The 20,952-nt window shown below is 42.5% G+C and overlaps 1 protein-coding gene, 1 long non-coding RNA gene, 1 other non-coding gene and 1 pseudogene across 11 annotated transcripts in view; 3 read left to right on the top strand and 1 right to left on the bottom strand.

Moving 5' to 3' along the window:
- Positions 1 to 20,952, top strand: part of bin1b (bridging integrator 1b) — a 49,927-nt gene that overhangs the window by 26,380 nt on the left and 2,595 nt on the right. For 4 of the 9 annotated variants that reach the window (XM_042318158.1, XM_042318160.1, XM_042318162.1 and 1 more), the window contains 8 exons: positions 233 to 318; positions 620 to 695; positions 796 to 851; positions 1,457 to 1,495; positions 2,948 to 2,996; positions 3,751 to 3,945; positions 15,047 to 15,070; positions 20,161 to 20,559. In XM_042318158.1, coding sequence (XP_042174092.1) covers positions 233 to 318; positions 620 to 695; positions 796 to 851; positions 1,457 to 1,495; positions 2,948 to 2,996; positions 3,751 to 3,945; positions 15,047 to 15,070; positions 20,161 to 20,559 — 924 coding nt within the window. The remainder of the gene's footprint in view (positions 1 to 232; positions 319 to 619; positions 696 to 795; positions 852 to 1,456; positions 1,496 to 2,947; positions 2,997 to 3,750; positions 3,946 to 15,046; positions 15,071 to 20,160; positions 20,560 to 20,952) is intronic. The other 5 variants (XM_042318161.1, XM_042318159.1, XM_042318164.1 and 2 more) reach the window with 5 other exon arrangements.
- On the top strand, positions 7,127 to 7,317 carry LOC112238886. The gene has a single exon (XR_006082850.1). It is a non-coding gene; the product is annotated as a U2 spliceosomal RNA (small nuclear RNA).
- Positions 7,355 to 17,218, bottom strand: LOC112238882. The gene is made up of 3 exons (XR_006082849.1): positions 16,725 to 17,218; positions 13,357 to 15,866; positions 7,355 to 7,890 (listed from the first exon to the last, which is right to left on the bottom strand). It is a non-coding gene; the product is annotated as an uncharacterized LOC112238882 (long non-coding RNA).
- Positions 13,218 to 13,393, top strand: LOC112238889 (annotated as a pseudogene).

Consider the following 20,952-nt stretch of genomic DNA (forward strand, 5'->3'; position numbering starts at 1 on the left):
TCTGTCTGTATTCCATGTCGTTCTTTAGTTTGATTGTAGATAATGAGCTTTCTTTTGAGTAACATATACTAACAAACATGGTACTGTAGAATTGTTTAACCTCTGTGGATGTGTCATGGTGTCTGTCCAGGCATATACTAACATTGTTTAACCTCTGTGGATGTGTCATGGTGTCTGTCCAGGCGTATACTAACATTGTTTAACCTCTGGATGTGTCATGGTGTCTGTACAGGCAGAGGAGGAGTTAGGGAGAGCTCAGAAAGTATTTGAGGAGATCAACGTAGATCTGCAGGATGAGCTACCACAGCTGTGGAACAGGTGAGACTTCTCCACCCTCTCACTGATGCTACCAGGCTGATACAGTCTCCTTCCCTCTGTCTTTCTGAAGAGCCACCCACTTACAACCACTGTTATCACGTTGTCTCTTCCACATGTCATCACAGACAGTCAGACACACATACATACATACACACACACACAGTGTTGCCAGCCACCATGTTATCACGTTGTCTCTTCCACATGTCATCACAGACAGACACACTCACACACACACACACACACACACACACAGAGAGTGTTGCCAGCCACCATGTTAACACGTTCTCTCTCTCCTCTCTAGTCGTGTTGGCTTCTATGTTAACACATTCCAGAGTATGGCTGGATATCAGCAGAGGTTCCACAAAGACATGGGAAAGGTGAGAGGGAGAGCTGGGTGCCCACCGTCAGTACATGGGACTGATTGATAATACATGTCTAGACTGATTAATTGACTTCCTCCAATCTTTCTGTTTGCAGCTGAACCAGGACCTGAATGATGTCATGACCAAACTGGATGAGCAGAGGCTGGCCAAGTGAGTGAGACTTGACATGATACCAATGTGTTGCGAATACCAGTGGACTATTGTACATATGATAGTGTTCATCTATAGCGTACCTGTCTACTTTGCCCTACTGTTATATGTACCTGTACAATCTACCTCTGTCTGGTGCACCTTTTAGGAACTTTTTGGTAATTGTAGAGAAATGAGGTCCAATGCAATGCATACACAGGGTTGGGCAGTAACGGATTACATGACGACACAGCGAATGTGTTTGATGGATTGTGGGGAAAGAGCAGGAATAGGCTTTTGTAGGCTACAGTCCAAGCTATGTAAACGTTTAACATTGATTTATCCTGCAATAGATGTCGTTCAATTGGCAACATACATTTTTGTCTTCTTCTAATGCCTCGTAAGGGGAAATGAATCTAAAAGTAACGGAATGTAATCAGATGACGTTACTGAGTTTGGGTAATCCAAAAGTTCTGTTACTGATTACACTTTTGGACAGGTAACTGGTAACTCTAACAGATTACATTTAGAAAGTAACCTATCCAACCCTGTGCTTACACATTCTAGTGAGGAAGTGAAATGACTGGCTGAATATAGAATACTGTAGAGTAAATTACCCCCCCCAGAAAGGCAGGTAAAGACTGGAAGCCTGGACCCAAGAAGAGGTAATGGACCTGACTGGGAGTGACCAGTATGACAGTTTATATGTGCCTGTGTGTGTCCTTCTGCATGGTGCAGTTAGATACTGACTGAGAATAAAGGACTTGTTGGAAACTACAACTCCCTACCACATCACACAGTTTGGCATGATCTGGTTTATAAAGAGCTTGTTGGAAACTACAACTCCCTGATACATCACACAGTTTGGCATGATCTGGTTTATAAAGAGCTTGTTGGAAACTACAACTCCCTACTACATCACAGAACGGCAGCACTATGTGCGCAATGAACTCACAGAGAAAAAGAAAGAAATGGAATTCAAATAATTGAACTGAAGTTGGTGAATTATTTATTTAAAAACCAATAAATAACCGTCATTTTGGTTAATTGCACAGCACTAGTCTCTCTGCATGGTGCAGTTCCATACTGAGTGAGAATAAAGAATTGGAGGACTCAAAACAGGATATACAGACCTTTAGTTGTCCGAGTGAACCGTCATCTGTCAAGTAGTGCCTGGAGTTCTGCTGTGTGCTTGGACATTCATGGATGTTCCTGTAGTTCTCAGTCTGAGTCTGTGTGTTTCAGGTCAGGCACTCCTCTGCATGACCGCAGCATGGCGTTTGAGGAAGCCTTGTGCTGTGAGTTGGTGTCTCATGCCGCAGCAACGTCCCCAAATAGTTTTTTGCTCTGAGCTGTTTATTCGTGAAGTACTACGCACAGTCTTGTTATATATTATTAATAAAGAATGGTTTGTTTGGCATATGCTCATTCTCCCTGCTAAAACGGGCCTGTGCACACAGATCATTAAATATACTTCTCAGCCCCTTGCTCCCATCTTGCGGTCTTGGTGGATGGTGCAGACGGTTGACTACACAGCAGGGCACACTGTAACAAAATGTTTTGCGACAAAAATAACGAACGTCTGTGTTCTTATCAGAAAACGCATTTCACTCAGTTTCAAAATGTTTTCTCTTACGCACACCAGTTGACCCTGTTCTGCTTTCCCATGGTGATACAGGGGGACAGTCTGTGCTAAAAAAACTAATCGTCGTGGCAGCCACCAGATAGTCAGACCTTCATCACTGTGGATGACTGAAACTGATACGCTGCTACATCTTTGCCCGTTGTACTATCATCTTAGTGAATTGCCCGCACGTTGCTCCAACACAACTGAGGTCATTGTCCCCCCTCTCGTTCTCTCTCCTCCTCTGCCCCCTCTCGTTCTCTCTACTCCTCTTCCCTCTGTCGTTCCCTCTCCTCCTCTGCCCTCTCTCGTTCTCTCTCTCTCTCGTCTGCCCCATCTCTCCTCCTCTACCCTCCTTTATTTTCTACTTTCTCCTTCCTAGAAAAATAAATACAGTAAAATGTTCTCTCTCTACTGAACACAACCAGGACATCTTCATCATGGCATGACATGGGAGTCAGTCAGTAATTCTCCCTTTCTCTTTCTTTCCCAGTGAGGCAGCCGCCGCCAACCACAGCGTTACCCCAGACGCTGCACCCAAGGTAAGCTTCCCTCATACAGGGGCTGTAACGTGTCTGACTGTTTCTGTGTTTGTCTTGAGTGACTGGGATTTGTGTGTTGATGAACGAGTGTCATTTTCAGAAGCGTGGGTCAGAAATGTGTGAGTGTGTGTGTGTGGGAAATCTTGAGTTTAAGGTCTGGAGTATTTTTAAGGTGTTGAATTCAAGAGGGTGGAAAAAGGAGTGGACGGTACAATTGCGAGCACACACACAGTCGCTAACATTCTCTTCAGGAACACTCCCAAAGCGAGAGATGAAACTAACCCAGAGCATGTTGAATGGAGAGTTTCTCGCCATTGGTTTGATAGACATGTGCTCTTCTAACATAGAAGGAAGCCTCATAGACACCACTTACAGACCAGGGCTGGATCCAATCCATGGCGCGTTGTAGAGCAGCGCATTGCACTTGATTTCTAAAGGTAATTTACGCTTGAGCCAACATGGAGGGTGAGCCAACATGGAGGGTGAGCCAACATGGAGGGTGAGCCAACATGGAGGGTGAGCCAACATGTGCAGTGTTTACAGTAAACACAATCTCCAGGAATGTCAGGGAAATTGCCTTGAAAAGGCACATTGTCATCTGTCCAGAGCGCTGCTCCATGACACGCCTTGGATTGGATACCGGCCCAGGTAACAGTAACCTACTATTACTAGTGTGCTGGTGTTTTACTAACCTGTGTGCTGTGTCTCCCTCACTACTGTTGCATGTGTGTACATACTTCCGTGGACCCTCCAGACGAGGCCGGCGCCCCCTGGACCCGCCCCTGTACGCCCGCCCCCCAGCCCCAGACCCTCGTTGACTCCAGCTCCAGACACGCAACAACAGGACATAATCTCGTTTGATGGTGAAGCCCTGGTTCCCGACGCTAACACAACCACACCGTCACAGGCAACCGCACCGTCACAGGCAACCACCCCGTCACAGCCGCAGGTCAGATGATGTCATAATGTCCCCTCAGGCTTCCATCAACATCATACCCTCAGTGTCAACTCAGACGGCTCATAGGTTCTAGCCTAGGGATGGTCTGGTCTCCAACCTCCTCTTACCCCTTGTTTTCCTAGGGATGGTCTGGTCTCCAACCTCCTCTTCCCCCTTATTTTCCTAGGGATGGTCTGGTCTCCCACCACCTCTACCCCCTTGTTTTCCTAGGGATGGTCTGGTCTCCCACCACCTCTTCCCCCTTGTTTTCCTAGGGATGGTCTGGTCTCCCACCACCTCTACCCCCTTGTTTTCCTAGGGATGGTCTGGTCTCCCACCACCTCTACCCCCTTGTTTTCCTAGGGATGGTCTGGTCTCCCACCACCTCTACCCCCTTGTTTTCCTAGGGATGGTCTGGTCTCCCACCACCCTCTACCCCCTTGTTTTCCTAGGGATGGTCTGGTCTCCCACCACCTTCTTCCCCCTTGTTTTCCTAGGGATGGTCTGGTCTCCCACCACCTCTACCCCCTTGTTTTTTTGCTCTTTATTTTCTTTCTCCATCCATCCACACCAGCTCTTCCCCCTTGTTTTCCTAGGGATGGATCTCCCACCCTCTTTCATTTTCTAGTCAGTCCCTCACCCTTGTTTTTGGCTTGCTCTTTATTTTCTTTCTCCATCCATCCACTCCAGCTACCCCTTTCTGATGATCTCACCTCCTTTCATTCTCTAGTCAGTCCCTCACCCTCTTCATCCATCCTCTCCAGCTACCCCTTTCTGATGATCTCACCTCCTTTCATTCTCTAGTCAGTCCCTCACCCTCTTCATCCATCCTCTCCTCACCCTCTTCATCCATCCTCTCCTCACCCTCTTCATCCATCCTCTCCTCACCCTCTTCATCCATCCTCCACCTACTTTTTCACCTGCCTATCCATATCTCTGCAACTATTACAGCTGGTAACACCACACCAGTCATCTCCAGGGCCTTCCCAGTAAAATGTCCCAGTAATCCCAGTGCTTATCTTCCGTATGTGGCAGTGTGTTTGGCCCCAGCAGGGGTTATTAGCCTGCTTGATATGGACCTGGATGTACTATTGCAGGCCGCCACTTCTCCGGCACCCAAAGTTGGTGTGTCTCCCTATTGGTCAGGCAGCAAGGTCACTAGGTTCAGGGGTCAGTCAGACACAGGCTTGTGGTCCTGGTGGTTTGAACTCTTCCCCTCGTTCAGTACACACTCTTTGCATGCTATGCATGGATTCACTCAATGCATGCAAGGGACGAATTGACAGCTTTCCTCACATGGCAGTAAGACTGACAGACTGGGGACAGGCAGTGTGTCTCTTCAGTCCAACCACCGAGATGGAATACTCTCCATTATTGCAGCATTACCAACAGTCAGCCCACTGAACTTATTCATCAACATTTGTTCCAGTTGAACCAAAGGCAGATTGATGCTCTATTAGATGCTATCACATTATACACAAAACCCTGAGAGGATCATAAGACACACGTACACAGTTCACAAATGGAGAGTGGTTAATATGGCCCACGAACACAGAGTTCACACTTAAACAGATGAACCTACTGGCTAGTTTCATTTATTTACCCAAGAGAGCATATAGCTAGCTTCATCTATGCACTTTTATGTTTTTCTGTGCCTATATCATATATGTGGTCTATTGGATAACAGCACAATCATTTGGGCTTTTTTGGACTTGGGCTCATTAAATGTGGTTAATGTAGGGCTCATTAAATGTATTTAATATATGTCTCATCACGCTCAGGTGGCATCAGGTCTGAATGTTCATGCTGATCAAAGCTCTAATCAAATCCAGATATTTATATGCTTTATGATGCTTTTGAATGTCACTTTCGGTTTCCTGGCGGGAAATACCCCAGAGAAAACAACATTTATTCTCAGTTAATTTCTTTCTTTCCTTTATTTAACCAGGCAAGTCAGTTAAGAACAAATTCTTATTTTCAATGGCGGCCTAGGAACAGTGGGTTAACTGCCTGTTCAGGGACAGAACGACAGATTTGTACCTTGTCAGCTCGGGGATTTGAACTTGCAACTTAATAACGGGTTACTCGGGAGAAAAGTGATTTATTCTCAGGATGGAACATTTGTAAAACACTGGGATAATATTAAACCCTAATGCACATACAGCTTGATTCACAAGACACCAACCAAATAACTTACATATACAGTATTTTCATTTTTTCTCACCTTTTATTTAACAAGGTAGTCTAGTTGAGAACAAGTTCTCATTTGCAACTGCAACCTGACCAAGATAAAGCCTAGCATTTCGACACATACAACAACAGAGTTACACATGGAATAAACAAAACATAGTCAATTATACAGTAGGAAAAAACAGTCTATATACAGTGAGTGCAGGCCTAAAGGCGTTTTATGACCATGATATGACATTTCTTGTAGTGACTAAGCTTTATTGTGAAAGTAAGCCTCAAAAGTGCCATGTTTGTACAGTTTATTATGTGGAGGACACATTTAGGCAGCCAGGACCATACGCCAAGACCGCTCCTGCAGTCCAGTGCCGTGGTTGAAGTTTGGTCTCTAGTAATTTAGGAGGGCAACTTTACGAAGGCCTCCTCACAATGACCATATCATGCAAGGCTTTACAGACCGATATATAAAACAAATACATAGACTATTTTTATTGTTCACATTATTTGCATTGATGTATTGAAGTCAAGTGGTGCAGCTATCAAACGCAGTTTCGTGCACCACACAGGACAGCTTGGTAAAGCGACGGTCGGTGGAACTCGATCGCCACCATGTGGGCAATTGCTTCAGTTCCGTTGTGGCAGCAACGCTACCAGAGATATTTGATACAAAATCAAATGTTATGTCAATATTATTATCTCCAAATTGTCGTCGTCCCCCACCCGTGATATATTATTATTCCAATTTAGCTGTTCATCTGGGTTTAATTTAACAACGCTTTCTCTCATTTCCGATTGGAGGGCGGATGACCACGTGACTTTCAACCTACCAAATTGTTACGTTGTAACAGTCAAACGCGGCTATTCCCGACGTCGATTATCCCCCAATCCACGCCACACTTTTTTTATAGCATTATCTTTGATGAAAAGTTTGGCGCTCATTTTGGTGTAACCATAGTCGAATTTGACGTGTCGGAGAACGGCACCTTCCTCCCGAAAGCATTGCAGTATCGCTTCTCGGCCTTTTGGCTAAGATCAAGTGTAGTATCTGTTCTTATCAGTTTAATATCTGATACGTCCCCTATCTGGGGACCATATATTAAATTGATTTTTGGAACAGGGAGATGGAATAGGGGCTTGCTCCGTCCACTCCACGCATCGACCTGGTATTGCAGTACCTCCAGGAACGGTGCACCCCCTGTCGTTGTAAAGATAAATCAGGTAGAGACAACAAGAGTTGATTCGTTTTAATTTATTAGGATCATGATGTGTATTGTATCTTCACATTTGCGAAAGTTGACTATGATAGCTGATGTGAATGCTGCGTTAATCTTATAATCAAAGTTTATTCTTCATGAGCACGGATAAACGGTACAGTGAAATGCTAACTTGCAAGCGCTCATCAACAGTGCAATACGTATTGTCAAAAATATACAAATAGCAAAGTAGTAGTAAAGTAGTTAAAACAAACAATTATGATTGGAAAAATATACATATATACAAATGTATACACAAGAAGACTATACAATATAAACTCTGAAATGTGCTAAAGTCATGTACTGTTAACATGGACGGCCTCACATACCAGTAAAACATATTTGTTGGGCCTTATAAAAAAAAGTAAATTAAGTTTTTTTTTTTTTTGTGGCATAAACACAACCAGTCATGATATTTTCATCTGATTTGTCAAACAAATCGCTTTAAAATGTAGGATATTTTTGTGCATGTTCTTCCACTCCAAAATGATTTCAGCATCCAAACTGCATGTTTAACCTGTTAAATATTTTATTTAACTAGGGAAGTCAGTTAACACATTCTTAATCACAATGACGGCCTACCAAAAGGCAAAAGGCCTCCTGCGGGGGATGGGATTCATAATATAGGACAAAACACACATAAGAGACAACACAACAACACTACATAGAGAGGCCTAAGTCAACAACATAGCAAACTAGTGCCATTTGATGACTGTAAATAGACATCTGTTACAAAACACCAAAAAGTTTGCCTAATGAAGTTCATCAATTGCCATTGATTGGGTCTACATTAATTGATGTCGTAATATGTATGTAGCCTATTGGATAACAGCAAAAACATTTAATATGTCTCATCAGGCTCAGGGAGCATCAGGTTGGAATTTGGATGCTGATCAAATCCAGATATTTATATTGTTAGGTTCTAAATAAAGAGTAAAAACTCAGTAAAGCTCAAACCGTTTATTCACCCATTGGGTCAGACTGCAGAACAGAGCATGTCTCCTTCTACTCTTAAGCGTACATCTCTATTGCTAGGCAGGAAGTTAAGTGATGTGGGTAATACTGTTCCTTCTCCCTTAATGTGACCTGACCTGGGCCCCCATTCCTCACTAATCCACAGCTCTCCACCCTTATCAGTGAATGCAACCATGTGTTTCTGAGTAAATGAAAGGCAATCATTCTAAGTCCCTGGCTCATATCCAACCTTAATTGACTCCACCATATACATTCCTCCTACAGATGCCCATTAGCTTCTGGTGTAGAAACCAGACTGTGGCCGTTCTCATTTCCATAGGATACCTGATGATTAACAATATTTCAAGTTTAGAAGTCAGAACCCATCAGTTCCCCCTTTTGAACATTACCTTCACTGTTCAACATTTATATAAACTTGGAAATGACTTAATGAACAAACAATGACATGATTTAACATTCACAGTTGATTATGTTTACAAATCCAAGACTTATGGCCTCTGTTCTATAATCACACTGCACACTCTTATTTACATCTCAGCTTCCGGTTCCTAAGAGAGTTATAGCATAAGACTTGAAAAGAAAAAAGAAACAAAACATAACTGTGTTGAGCTATGCATAATTATATATGCAAAGAAAAACCAAAGTTTGATAACATGACAATTCCCACTCTCTCTTCACCTGACTCTATGCCTTGAGGATATTTTTCTGCTGGGTTCCACAAAAATGAAGGCCCTAAAACCTCCTCATGCTTTCACCCAGTCTTCCCCCATCTGGCCACAGGTTCCAAGAGGCGTTCTCAAGCCATGTCATTTTCACTTTGCTCCCCATCTCCGTCCTCCATGGCCATCATAACATATGCTCTTGATCAGTCGGAACTCTGGGGCCATCAAGTGAACAATTGCTTCAGTTCCGCTGTGGCAGCAATGATACCAGAGATATTTGATACAAGATCAAATGTTATGTCAATATTATGTTCTCCAAATTGTGCTTTCTTTTTAAAATTAACAATCTTTGATATTTGGCGGAAAGTTTAGAGCTCATTTTGGTGTAATCGAATTTGACGTGTGCGAGAATGGAGCCTTTCGAAAGCATTGTGGGTATCGCTTCTCGGCCTTTTGGCTAAGATCAAGAGAAAGAGCATTTCGCACGCGATCCTCAAGGTGGTGCGACGTCGGCCACGTCAAAGTCAGCGGCTGCTGGACTGAAGAATAGGCTTCGTTTTCAATGGACAGGAAAGGATATTTTGATGGAAAGATTTAGTTTTGGAAAGGAAGTTCTGTTTGGACCTCTACGCCTGACAGCAGACGATGTGCACTGCCTGCAACAGAACACACCCGAGAAGTTTTACGATGTGTCTTTCTACACCATCACCCAGATGGAGGAGGTAAGAGGGCTCTTCCGTGCGAACGCGACAGCACCCGCCCTCGTGGATTTTAAAGTTGAGTCCCTGTGTAGGCACAATATGAGGGTGCTAACGGTGCATATGTTCAACCCATGGGTCACTGAAGAAACTTTAGTGTGCTACCCTCAGTCGGTACGTGACCATCTTGCCAGGAGTGAGAGACATTAAGGACGCCCTAGGCATCTGGACAGGGAAGAGGCAGTTTCGTGTGCTGCTAAAGGAGGACGAGAGCGGCCATGATGGATACCGCCATCCTCCTGCTTCTTTTTCCATCGGTGCAGACAGGGGCTACCTCATGTATGCTGGACAGCCTCGTTTCTGCAGGAAGTGTAGCACGTACGGGCACCTCGCAGATGCCTGCACACAGACAAGGTGCAGAAACTGTGGGACTATTGGACATATAATGAGGGATTGCACCGTGCCCAAGCGCTGCAGTCTGTGCAACTCAGAGGACCACCTGTTCCGTCACTGCCCGAAGGCAGTCCCCTCTTATGCCAGAGCGGTGAGCGGGAAAAGACCAGATGAGGGAGAAGGCATGGAACTACGCGCTATTGAGGAGGTTGTGGATGAGCTAGTGGTGGAGAGGGGACTGCAGGAGTCAGAGGAGAGCGGGAGTGAGACGCCATCAGCATCTCACAAGGAGAGAGGAGAAGCGAACAGCAGTTGGAACAAGCAAGTGGAGGAGGAGAAGGGAGAGCCCACCGCGCCCTCGGCTACCGAGAGCTGGACAACGGTGAGAGAGAGGAGGAAGTGCTCGGTGAAAAGGAAGCAGATGAGCCCTGTTTCCCCACTCATTCGCATGGAGGCGACGGAGAAGTCCGCTTTGGGGGGGGAATCGCTTCAGTTGTTTTGAAAGCGGGAACTAAAAGATCTACACATCCAAGGAAATGTAAATGGTGGTGGATTAGATAAAGACAAATTGGGCATCCTGCTGAAAAAGCAACACACATTATTTGAAAAGAAAGCTTGAGACTTCATTTTTAAAAGTCAGCAAGATAAATGGGAAAATGATAAGTGCTCGGCATATTTTTAAGCAAATTAAATCACGGGGAAAGAGGGACTATTTCGGCTTTATTGGACCAAGATGGGGAGATGGTTGAGGATGGAGATGGCATGCTTGGTGTCGCTACACACCAATTTTCTCAGCTATTTCAAAAACAAACAGTTGATTATGAGAAAGGGACTACATTTTTAAAATGCGTGGATGTGCATATACCTTTGGATATTAGAGACCAATTAGAAGGGGAATTGAAATTAGATGAAATTCATATGGCACTGAAGAGCATGAAAGATAAATTACCAGGAGTGGATGGGCTCTCTAAAGAGTTTTACATAGTTTTTTGGGATATAATTGGATGTCATCTGTTGGAAGTGTTTAGAGGTATATTTGGTTTGGAGCATATGGGAGGTTCGATGTGTGAGGGGGTAATCTCTCTACTTTACAAAAAGGGAGAACCCAAGACATTGGCAAATTGGAGACCTTTAACAATGTTGTGTGTTGACTATAAATTATTAAGCAAAGCCGTAACTAATCGCCTATCTTCTGCCATGGCTTATGTTGGTTTAGACCAAACATGTGGTGTGGTGGGGAGAAGATTAACCTGGAACTTGCAATTGCACAGAAGTTCAAGCCTATTTAGAGAAAAGCCTTTGACATGGTAAACCATGAGTTTTTGTTTAGAATTATGAAAAAAATGTGGCTTTGGAAATAATTTTATGAAATGGGTAAAAATTCTGTATAGTAATGTGGGTAGCAGGGTAAATATTAATGGGAATATTGGATATGTTAACAAGCAATTATCTGCTCTATTGTATGTTTTATATATTGAACCTTTCGCATGCACAATTAGGACAAATTATAACAAAGGCATCATTTTACCCGGAGGGGATATGCTAAAAATATCGCAATATGCGGACGACACTTTTATATTTACAAGACGACCTGAGCTTGAAAGAGTCAAAGTCATTGATGAATTCTCTGTTGCGTCTGGGTCGAAGATAAACAAGAGTTAAACAGAAATAAAATATTTGGGACAGTGGAAATGGAGAACGGATCAGTTGTGGTTTGACTGTGTGCACAGGACCAATGGTAGTGCTCGGTATATCTTTCGGAAATGAAATTAAAGATGACATGTTTAATTGGAAAGAAAAACTATCGCTTAATAAAGATTGGGACTGGAAAGTCAGGCGACTATCTTTTAGTGGGAAGGTGTTAGTGCTGAAGGCGGACATTCTGCCTTCATTACTTCACCTTGCCTATGTGTTTCCCATGCCGGTGTCTAAGAAAAACTTTCATACGGGTACTGTTGAATTTCTTTTGGGGGGGGATATGAGTACATCCGTAGAGATCGGATGTACCAGCCTATAGAGGCTGGTGGAAGGGATTTCCCTCATATTCCTCAAGCTAGATGCGTTGTTCTACTCAAACCATTGTCTTTTGTCATCTTCTGTACACAAATGTCAAATTTTAATCAAATTATGGCTGTCTGTACCATTAAGGTTCATGGTGGAGAGGGATAATAGTAAGACAAAAGCTGAAATTATCCCATTACATTTTAAGAAAATAGTGGAATGGGCAAGGAAAACCCCTGTCTGCAAAGTAAAAGAAAATGTAATCAACCACATATTGCTATATGCGAAATTGATAAATTGTCATCCTAGAGACAGATTACCAATATCGCCTTCCACCTGGCTACGGGCACAATTAAAAAGTTTAGATAACAGACTGAAAGATTTTAATTGGCTTGTTTTACACAGACGTCTTGCGGTCCGATCAACATTACATGATCATAATTTGACCCTGAATAAATTTGGTCCCAGGGACAATTGTTTCGCAATTGAAACAACCCCCCATGTTTTATGGGAATGTTCTTTTGCCCAATTAGTTTTGAAAAAAATTAAACAATGTTTTTTTGAATCTCAAAAAATTAAGGGGTTGCCAAATTTGAACTAAAAATGAGGAAAGGGTGCAATTATTAGCATTAGTGACCCTGGTCTTGATAAGGGACACCAAACTTTGGGAGGCCAGATGTGGTGCGGTCAATGACACCCTCAAGTGGTCACCGACAGGATTGGTTCAATTTATAAAACAGGACATTTGGAAAAGAATACAATTCGAAATAGATAAGTGGGGCATCGTATCAGTTAAACAGAGATGGAAAGGGATTTCCATCATTGTAAATGGTTTTTATAGCCTATATATAGTTGTATTCCATAAGTAAAACTGAAATGTAGGCTAAGCCTTATTCAGAGTTCACTTTGGCATACGTGTATGTTTTTATTTATAGAATTGTTTGTTTTTGGAGATTTAAAGGCACGTTAACCTTAAATGTAGACCTATAATACTGGTCAGGTTCTGCAGAACAGGAGTTTTGCTATTGTTACGGTACTTTTTGATACTGTTTATGAATCCATGTTATGTACAACGTTATGCACTGAATGTAATTGTATTTGAATGTGAAATGAAAATAAATATTTTTCAAAAAAAAAAATCTGTTCTTATCAGTTTAATATCTGATACGTCCCCTATCTGGGGACCATATATTAAATTGATTTTTGGAACAGGGAGATGGAATAGGGGCTGCTCCGTCCACTCCACGCACCGACCTGGTATTGCAGTACCTCCAGGAACGGTCCACCCCGTCACTGTAAAGATAAATCAGGCAGAGACAACAGAGTTGATTAGTTTTAATTTGTTAGGATCATGATGTATATTGTATTTTCACATTTGAGAAAGTTCATCTCAATTATTGCTAGATAGTGCTGGTCAAGTCGGTCTTCTAATCAAAGTTTATTTGTCACACGCACGGGATACAGGGTGTAAATGGTACAGTGAAATGCTTACTTGCAAGCTCAGTGCTATACACATTATCAAAAATATACACACAGCGAAGTAGTAAAGTGGTTAAAACAAATACGAGGATGAATGAATATACAGTATAAACTATTAAATGTGCTGAAGTCATGTACTGGTAATATGGCCCGCCTCGCATACCGGTAACATTGTCTGATGTATTTGTCTGAACTCATTATTTGATAGGCCTGCTATTTTCATAAGACTCATATGCGGTTGAAATGTATACAAGGTTTGTAACTCATCTGCCTGTGTTAAAGTAACTGTCTGTTTATCCCATTGATTCTATGATTTCATACGGCACTTTTTCAAGTGACAAACTTGATATAGTGTACCAAGGGTTATTCCTTCGCTTACATCATATATACATACAGTCATTGGCTTACGCCAAGTCTCGGAGGCTCAGCAGGGTCGGGCCTGGTTAGTACTTGGATGGTACACTGCCTGGGAACACCAGGTGCTGTAAGCATTTCTGTCCAGCAGAGTGTACTCTTGTACTATTTAATCAGGGAGCAACTGTCTTTACACATCAGATTCTCTCAATCGCCTACAAGCATGTTTTGGAACAATGTTGATTTTCAAAACAGTCAACAAGCAACAGAACTTTTGCTAAACAGTAAATGCTTTTTCAAAACGAAGTTGTCTTTTTAAAACAAAAACATTCCCAAAAAATATCTACAGTCAAAATTGCAAATGCATTCATCAAAAGAACTGCCTGTCAAAATATTAACTATACTTTTCTCTTGAGCCCAAGACAAAACAAAGTTAGTCTGTCTTTTAAAAATCCCAGTAGATCTGTGTATATATGTATGTGTGTGTGTGTGTGTATATATTTATGTGTGTGTGTTATTTGCAGTCACTAAATCATGATCAAAACTGGAAGTACAACTATCCAAAGGTGCAGAATTATGGGTAATTACTCACCTTTTATGCATATCACCAAACAATTTCAAACATTTGATTCCTGATAAATTAAATGAAGCACATTGTGTGCATGATTAATTCATGATATCACAATCTATTCCATGTATTCAATACATTGGCTGGTTTGCTCTTAGTTCTGTAGACTTTCCATTTGTGTACAGAAACACAATCCACAACAGAAATCAGTAAAGCTGAAACCAATGGGGTAACACAACTGATATGAATGTATAATCCTCAATCCACACCAAAGCAAAACTCTATAATGGAAGGTCACATGTAGGAGATGACATAGGAGTCAGCCAAAGTTACTTAGAAGTAGACCAACTTCATTCTCTGCATCTCTGAAAGTGATTTATTGAGCATTTGTAAAATAACAGGAAAATATTCCACCCTAGTCTGGTGTTTAGCTGAATCCTTTATATAAAGTTCTTCCCTAGTGTAATTCCTAGTTGACAGTTGCCATGGTTACACAGCATTTTCTAATCTCATCTGGTCTCATCTTTTATTGCCTCACGGAAGGCAGCTTCCTGGGACTCATGGGAGGTAAGCACTTCCTGTATTTTCCCTCTCCAGCCCTCCCGATTGCTCTCCATGTTTGGGAAAAGTATACTTAAGGGTGGTACGCGCATTACGCGAGGGCTGTGACTTGTTAAGTGGCCAGTTCGAATCCAAGTTGCAACTATACCCAACATTCTTAAATAATCACATTTATAGTAAAGTGACTGACTGAACAAAAAGCTTTAAATATGTGACAAAACAATTCTGGTGCTTCCCTCCCTAGTGACACAGTAGACTAGGCACTGGGATATAAACCAGAAGGTCACAGGCTGATCTGGGCAATACCCTTTCTCAAAAAAATATTGCCATTCGGCAACTTCTTATAACAAGCATAACTTTCTTACAGGATTGTTCCCCATTTCTGTTTTTAAAATCTGCAACATTAGAAGAATCACTCACCATATTCCACTATAATTTTATTAGTCAAGCAGGAATGTTCCTTGTATGTTGTTTTAGGTGTTCTGAATAACAGCTCAATCTAAATCGCTGAAGCTTTACAGATAGTGTAACCAACTTCACACGGACACCCGCACTTCAGGGTGACTTGGTTTTTATCTGCAGTAAAAGATATCAAACAGTGATGACAGGCATTGACAGGACGGTCACAGCCACAAGTTCACTGCTCTCAGAATATCTCTCTCAGACTCCAGCCACAAAGTGACCGTATAGTATACATGCGTTGTGTTTAGAAAATAACAAAAATACAGAAAAGCATACCTGCAGTAAAAGATATCAAACAGTGATGACAGGCATTGACAGGATGGTCACAGCCACACGTTCACTGGTTAGGTAGGACACAAGATATATTTTAGATAGGAGCAACAGTAATGACACATGTCCTCAATGGGAAGTGATATTAATCCATAAATACAGAGTACAACCCTTTATATAAACATTTAAAAGGTAGTAAGAAAATAAACAATCACTTAATGTGTCATCTGCTAGCAAATCACCTGCTAGCAATAGCTAGCGTGACATTGTAGTGCAGTGACCAACGGTGCTAGTTAGCTAGTCATTAACATGGCTAGCTAAACCAGCCAAAACTTGGTTAACTTGCTGAAATAGGTTTTCAATACACTAACGGCAAAATAAACCTATACATAGCCACACTCGCTATTGACTTTAGGATAAATGAACCAGTTTTCCAAAAACACCTGTGTTATACAGTTTTTATATAGAGAGGAAAGAGACACGAACCTGCTCTCAGACTGAGGAGCAGAGACCAACTTCCCAAATAGGGGAGAAGCACTCAAAACCCACTAGTTGTTCTTTCAAAGAAAATAATACAAAAATGCTAAGTCCGAAGACCTCTCGTATTAACACCTCTTGTAACTTCCCATCCCGGATCTGGAAGAATTGTCATCAACTGACACTAAGTAGCATAACGCAACGGACAACAAAAAAATCTTACTAGAAATATTCATATTCATGAAATCACAAGTGAAATATATTCAAACACAGCTTAGCCTTTTGTTAATCACCCTGTCACCTCAGATTTTGAAAATATGCTTTACAGCCAAAGCAAGACAAGCATTTGTGTAAATTTATCGATAGCCTAGCCTAGCCTAGCATTATGCCTAGCTAGCAGCAGGCAATCTGGTCAGGAAAATCAGAAAAGCAATCCAATTCAATCGTTTACCTTTGAGCTTCGGATGTTTTCAATCACGAGACTCCCGGTTAGATAGCAAATGTTCCTTTTTTCCAGAAAAATTATTTTTGTATAGCCAAATAGCTCCTTTAGTTCTTCACTCAGCTAGTTCTTCACTCAGCAAGACCGGGTGGAAAAATGGCTACCTCTGTCTTTTGCGGGAGAAATACACAAAGAGCCATCAGGTGGACACTGACGCAATGTTGTCGCTCAGGCTCATTTTTCAAAATAAAAGCCTGAAACTATGTCTTGTGATACTAGACACATTAAGGAAGCCATAGAAAAGGGAATCTCGTTGATATCCCATTCACTGCTCAATAGGGAAGCATAGGAAGGGACTCTTATTTAGAAACCGCTGCGTTCCTGATTGGATTTTTCTCATTCTTTTGCCTGGAATATCAGTCCTGTTATACTCACAGACAATATCTTTACAGTTTTGGAAACTTTAGAGTGTTTTCTATCCTAAGCTGTCAATTATATGCATATTCTATTTTCTGGTCCTGAAAAATAGCCCGTTTACTTTGGGAACGTTATTTTCCAAAAATAAAAAAAATGACCCCTAGATTCAACAGATTTTGTCCGTTGCGTTATGCTACTTAGTGTCAGTTGATGACAATTCTTCCGGATCCGGGATGGGAAGTACAAGAGGTGTTAATACGAGAGGTCTTCGGACTTAGCATTTTTGTATTATTTTCTTTGAAAGAACAACTAGTGGGTTTTGAGTGCTTCTCCCCTATTTGGGAAGTTGGTGCAGCAAATATTTTTATGAATTCAGTAACACATAATGAAAGGTCTACTTTATGTTCTTTGATGTCTACATTGCCCGTGAGGTTGATGGAAACTCTACATTTTCAATTTGTGATTTCCGTTTGAGCCGATATCATCAGCATTCACCGTGAATGCAGTCTCCGCTAACGCGGGACATTGCATTTAAATTTCAATCATGCTGTAGCGCTGAATTTCCACTATACAGATTAGAGGTCGACCGATTAAATCAGCATGGCCGATTAATTAGGGCCGATTTCAGGTTTTCATAATCGGTCATCTGCCTTTTTGGATGCCGATTATGACCGATTACATTGCAATCCATGACGAAACTCCGTGGCAGGCTGACCACCTGTTATGCGAGTGCATCATCAAAAGGACCTAGTGGCTGCAATGAGCCAAGGTAAATTGCTAGCTAGCATTAAACTTATCTTATAAAAAACAATCAATCTTCACATAATCACTAGTTAACCTCGTAATATCATCAACCATGTGTAGTTAACTAGCTATTTTTTTGAGGCAAGCTGAAGTTCGGAGCCGAATTCTACACCCCTTCGTCGTTCATTGGTCAAGAGTAGGGATTCTTCAATGAAGTGTTTGCTATTCAACAATCGATGACTCGTTTTCATACACATTTTTTCACTTGAGAAATGCTGCACCAAACATCTTAGTTAGATGTAATATTGTGTGACTAAGATCTCCTCGGCAAAAACTTCAATTAATGACAGATTTGAGTTCTTAAATTAATTCTGACTACTTTGAGGAAGTGTATACTGGCTACGGAGTCTCAAGATGGACAAACAGTACTATTGCCTCTTTCTAGTTTTTCAAGGTCTTTTAAGGGAGTATGAACACACTCGTTCAGTTTGCCTAGCTAAGATCGGCTAACCGCCTGCCGAACCATTAGCATGCGGAAGCCTTTAGCGGAAAGTGGACGAGCAATATCCACCGTTGTAGTATAGATGAAGCTTCAGCTGGAATACCAATTTATTCAACTTTCACAGCACTATTCATTACATAAAGAATCTCAAAGCGCTTTAAGGCAACACAAAAATACAAGCAATTTAGAAAACATAATTCATGAGACGGTTGGAAAGTTCATGGCTTGAGGGATCAAAGGGGAAGAGCAAGCAAAGAGGGCTCCTGAGTGGCGCAGTGGTATAAGGCACTGCATCTCAGTGCTTGAGGCATTACTACAGATACCCTGGTTCGATTCCAGGCTGTAACACAACCGGCCATGATTGGGACTCCCATAGGGTGGCACACAATTGGCCCAGTGTCGTCCGAGTTTGGCCGGTGTAGGCAGTCATTGTAAATAAGAATTTGTTAACTGACTTACCTAGTTTGAAAAATAAAATATATATAGTTTTTTAAAGATGATCTCAGCCGCACGGTGTCATCGAGATGTCTCACCATCCGTGTGGCTTCTCCAGTTCATGGACTCCGTAGTAGGTGTAGCTAGGTTTCACTACTACCAAGATGACACACGCACTTGGGTGAAGCTACAGCAGTCACATGGCGCCAGAAAGCACACCGCATATCAATGATAATTCAAGAGTTGCCTTGTAACTTAATCCTCCTTACGAGCTTCATCACTGCACACCTCAGCTATCTTGCTTCTCTCCATCCTCAACCTCCGGACAAACGTCTGGCATTCAAAACAATTGCCAGCTGACATTTAGCTAGCTTGCCCAGCAAACAAATGATTTGCCAGCTTCAGTCTTGAAACTCTGTGGTGGATTCTAATGATATTAATTAACTATATTAATTGTTAAAACAAAAAGTGTGCATGGAAAAATGCCATAACAATGTATTAATTATACAGATATTTACCAAATGTACAGTAGCCCTCTGCCTAGGCGACCTCACTGTGCCATGGAAACCACAGAATGTAAGGCTAACTCAATCTGGCTAGTTTTAGAAAACCCTGAGTAGGTCTATCTTGCTTTGTAGGATATAAAGATCATAGAGATTGTTATTTGCATCTAAAGGAAAGTCTCAAGTTTGGTTTTCGAGAGTCTTGTCTTAGACTGCCTCTGTTCAGGTTGATACACTGATTGGGATCAGATGTGACAACAGTAGGGTGAAAGTCCTGCCTTTGGTGTCAAAGGAAGTTAGGTATGATTGGCTACTTAGGTGGATTAATCAAGGAGTGACCTGGGGCGAGTTCACAAGGACTCAACGTTTTAGGACGTTCAGATAGAAATATGCTATGTAGAACAAGTAGAATAAAGGAATCACGTTGGCTCCATTCGTTGCATTTATATCTACAAAGTTCGTATACTGAATGTGGCCCTGGGCATTTGGGATAATTGCTTTGAATTTGTACTTTTATTCAATGTTCTAGGATATTTCCTTTCAAGCATTTTCTTTGAAACATTAGTAGCAATAGGAATGTTCTTGGTTTGTTGGGTACCATATTCTGCAGACACTTGAATGGCGAGCTGATCTCTGGCAGCACTCACAGATCTCTCTCTTATCTTCTCTTGGTCTGTTATCCCTTATCCTACAATTCCTGCTTTTGACCCATGACCCCTTTATGCCCTGTGGCTTTTTGTCATCAAACCGTCGGTCCCATTCCAAATTCTCTGTGTTGCCCCACCCACGTGCACCTTGGCCACCCCTCTACCTGCCATACTGCCTCGCCCCCTTCCCTCCTCAGCCTGAACCCGAGCAACCCCCTGCAGTGGAGGAGCCCCAGCAGAACGACGACAAAGAGTCCCAGGAGACCAAGGCCGGCTGGGAGGAAGATGAGCCTGCAGCCAACCAGGGTGGCTGGGGCAGTGATGAGACTGGGGCCGCCCCGAGCTGGGATACTGAAGGGACACAGGCTTCTCAGGCATGCTGGGACCAGGATGTGACCCAGACTGGGCATTCTCAGGGTGGCTGGGGCGATAACGGGGCCCAGGTAGGGGAAGAGGCTGCAGATGCTGCCTCTGATGGACAGGCAGGCTGGGGTGATGCGGGTGCCCAGGCTGGGTGGGCAGAGGAGCCAGCTGCAGACGGGCAAGTGGGCTGGGCTGAGTCTGGGCAGACTGGCTGGGCTGACTCAGAGCAGAGCGTGAGTACGCGGGGAACGAGGAAGTACTGTAGGGGAGTGTAGATGTGCTATAGGTAGCGCTGGTAGATGGACAGGAGGTTCATTACAGTAGTGATGGGAGACCAAGACTTCAGAAGGGTGTTGATCGTTGACTGGGACAAACAAACACCCTGTGATTACCCCATCTGACAGGAGGTTGATCAAGTTTCAGTCTCCCATCTTTAGGATCCGTAGATAGATGGCATGGCTGTTTTGGCGGTCTGATGGTGGCACATGTTGACAGATTGTGCCCGGGGAGAGAGTCTTTGTGACTGTGTGTATGTATTCCTGTGAAGTCTTCATACCTGTATGTGTATGCTGATCTTTGTGGGGTGGGATGGATACATGTCCATTGGGAATTCTCACCTCCCCTTT

The sequence above is a fragment of the Oncorhynchus tshawytscha genome, unplaced genomic scaffold (assembly GCF_018296145.1).
Source record: "Oncorhynchus tshawytscha isolate Ot180627B unplaced genomic scaffold, Otsh_v2.0 Un_contig_3761_pilon_pilon, whole genome shotgun sequence".
NCBI lineage: Eukaryota > Metazoa > Chordata > Actinopteri > Salmoniformes > Salmonidae > Oncorhynchus > Oncorhynchus tshawytscha.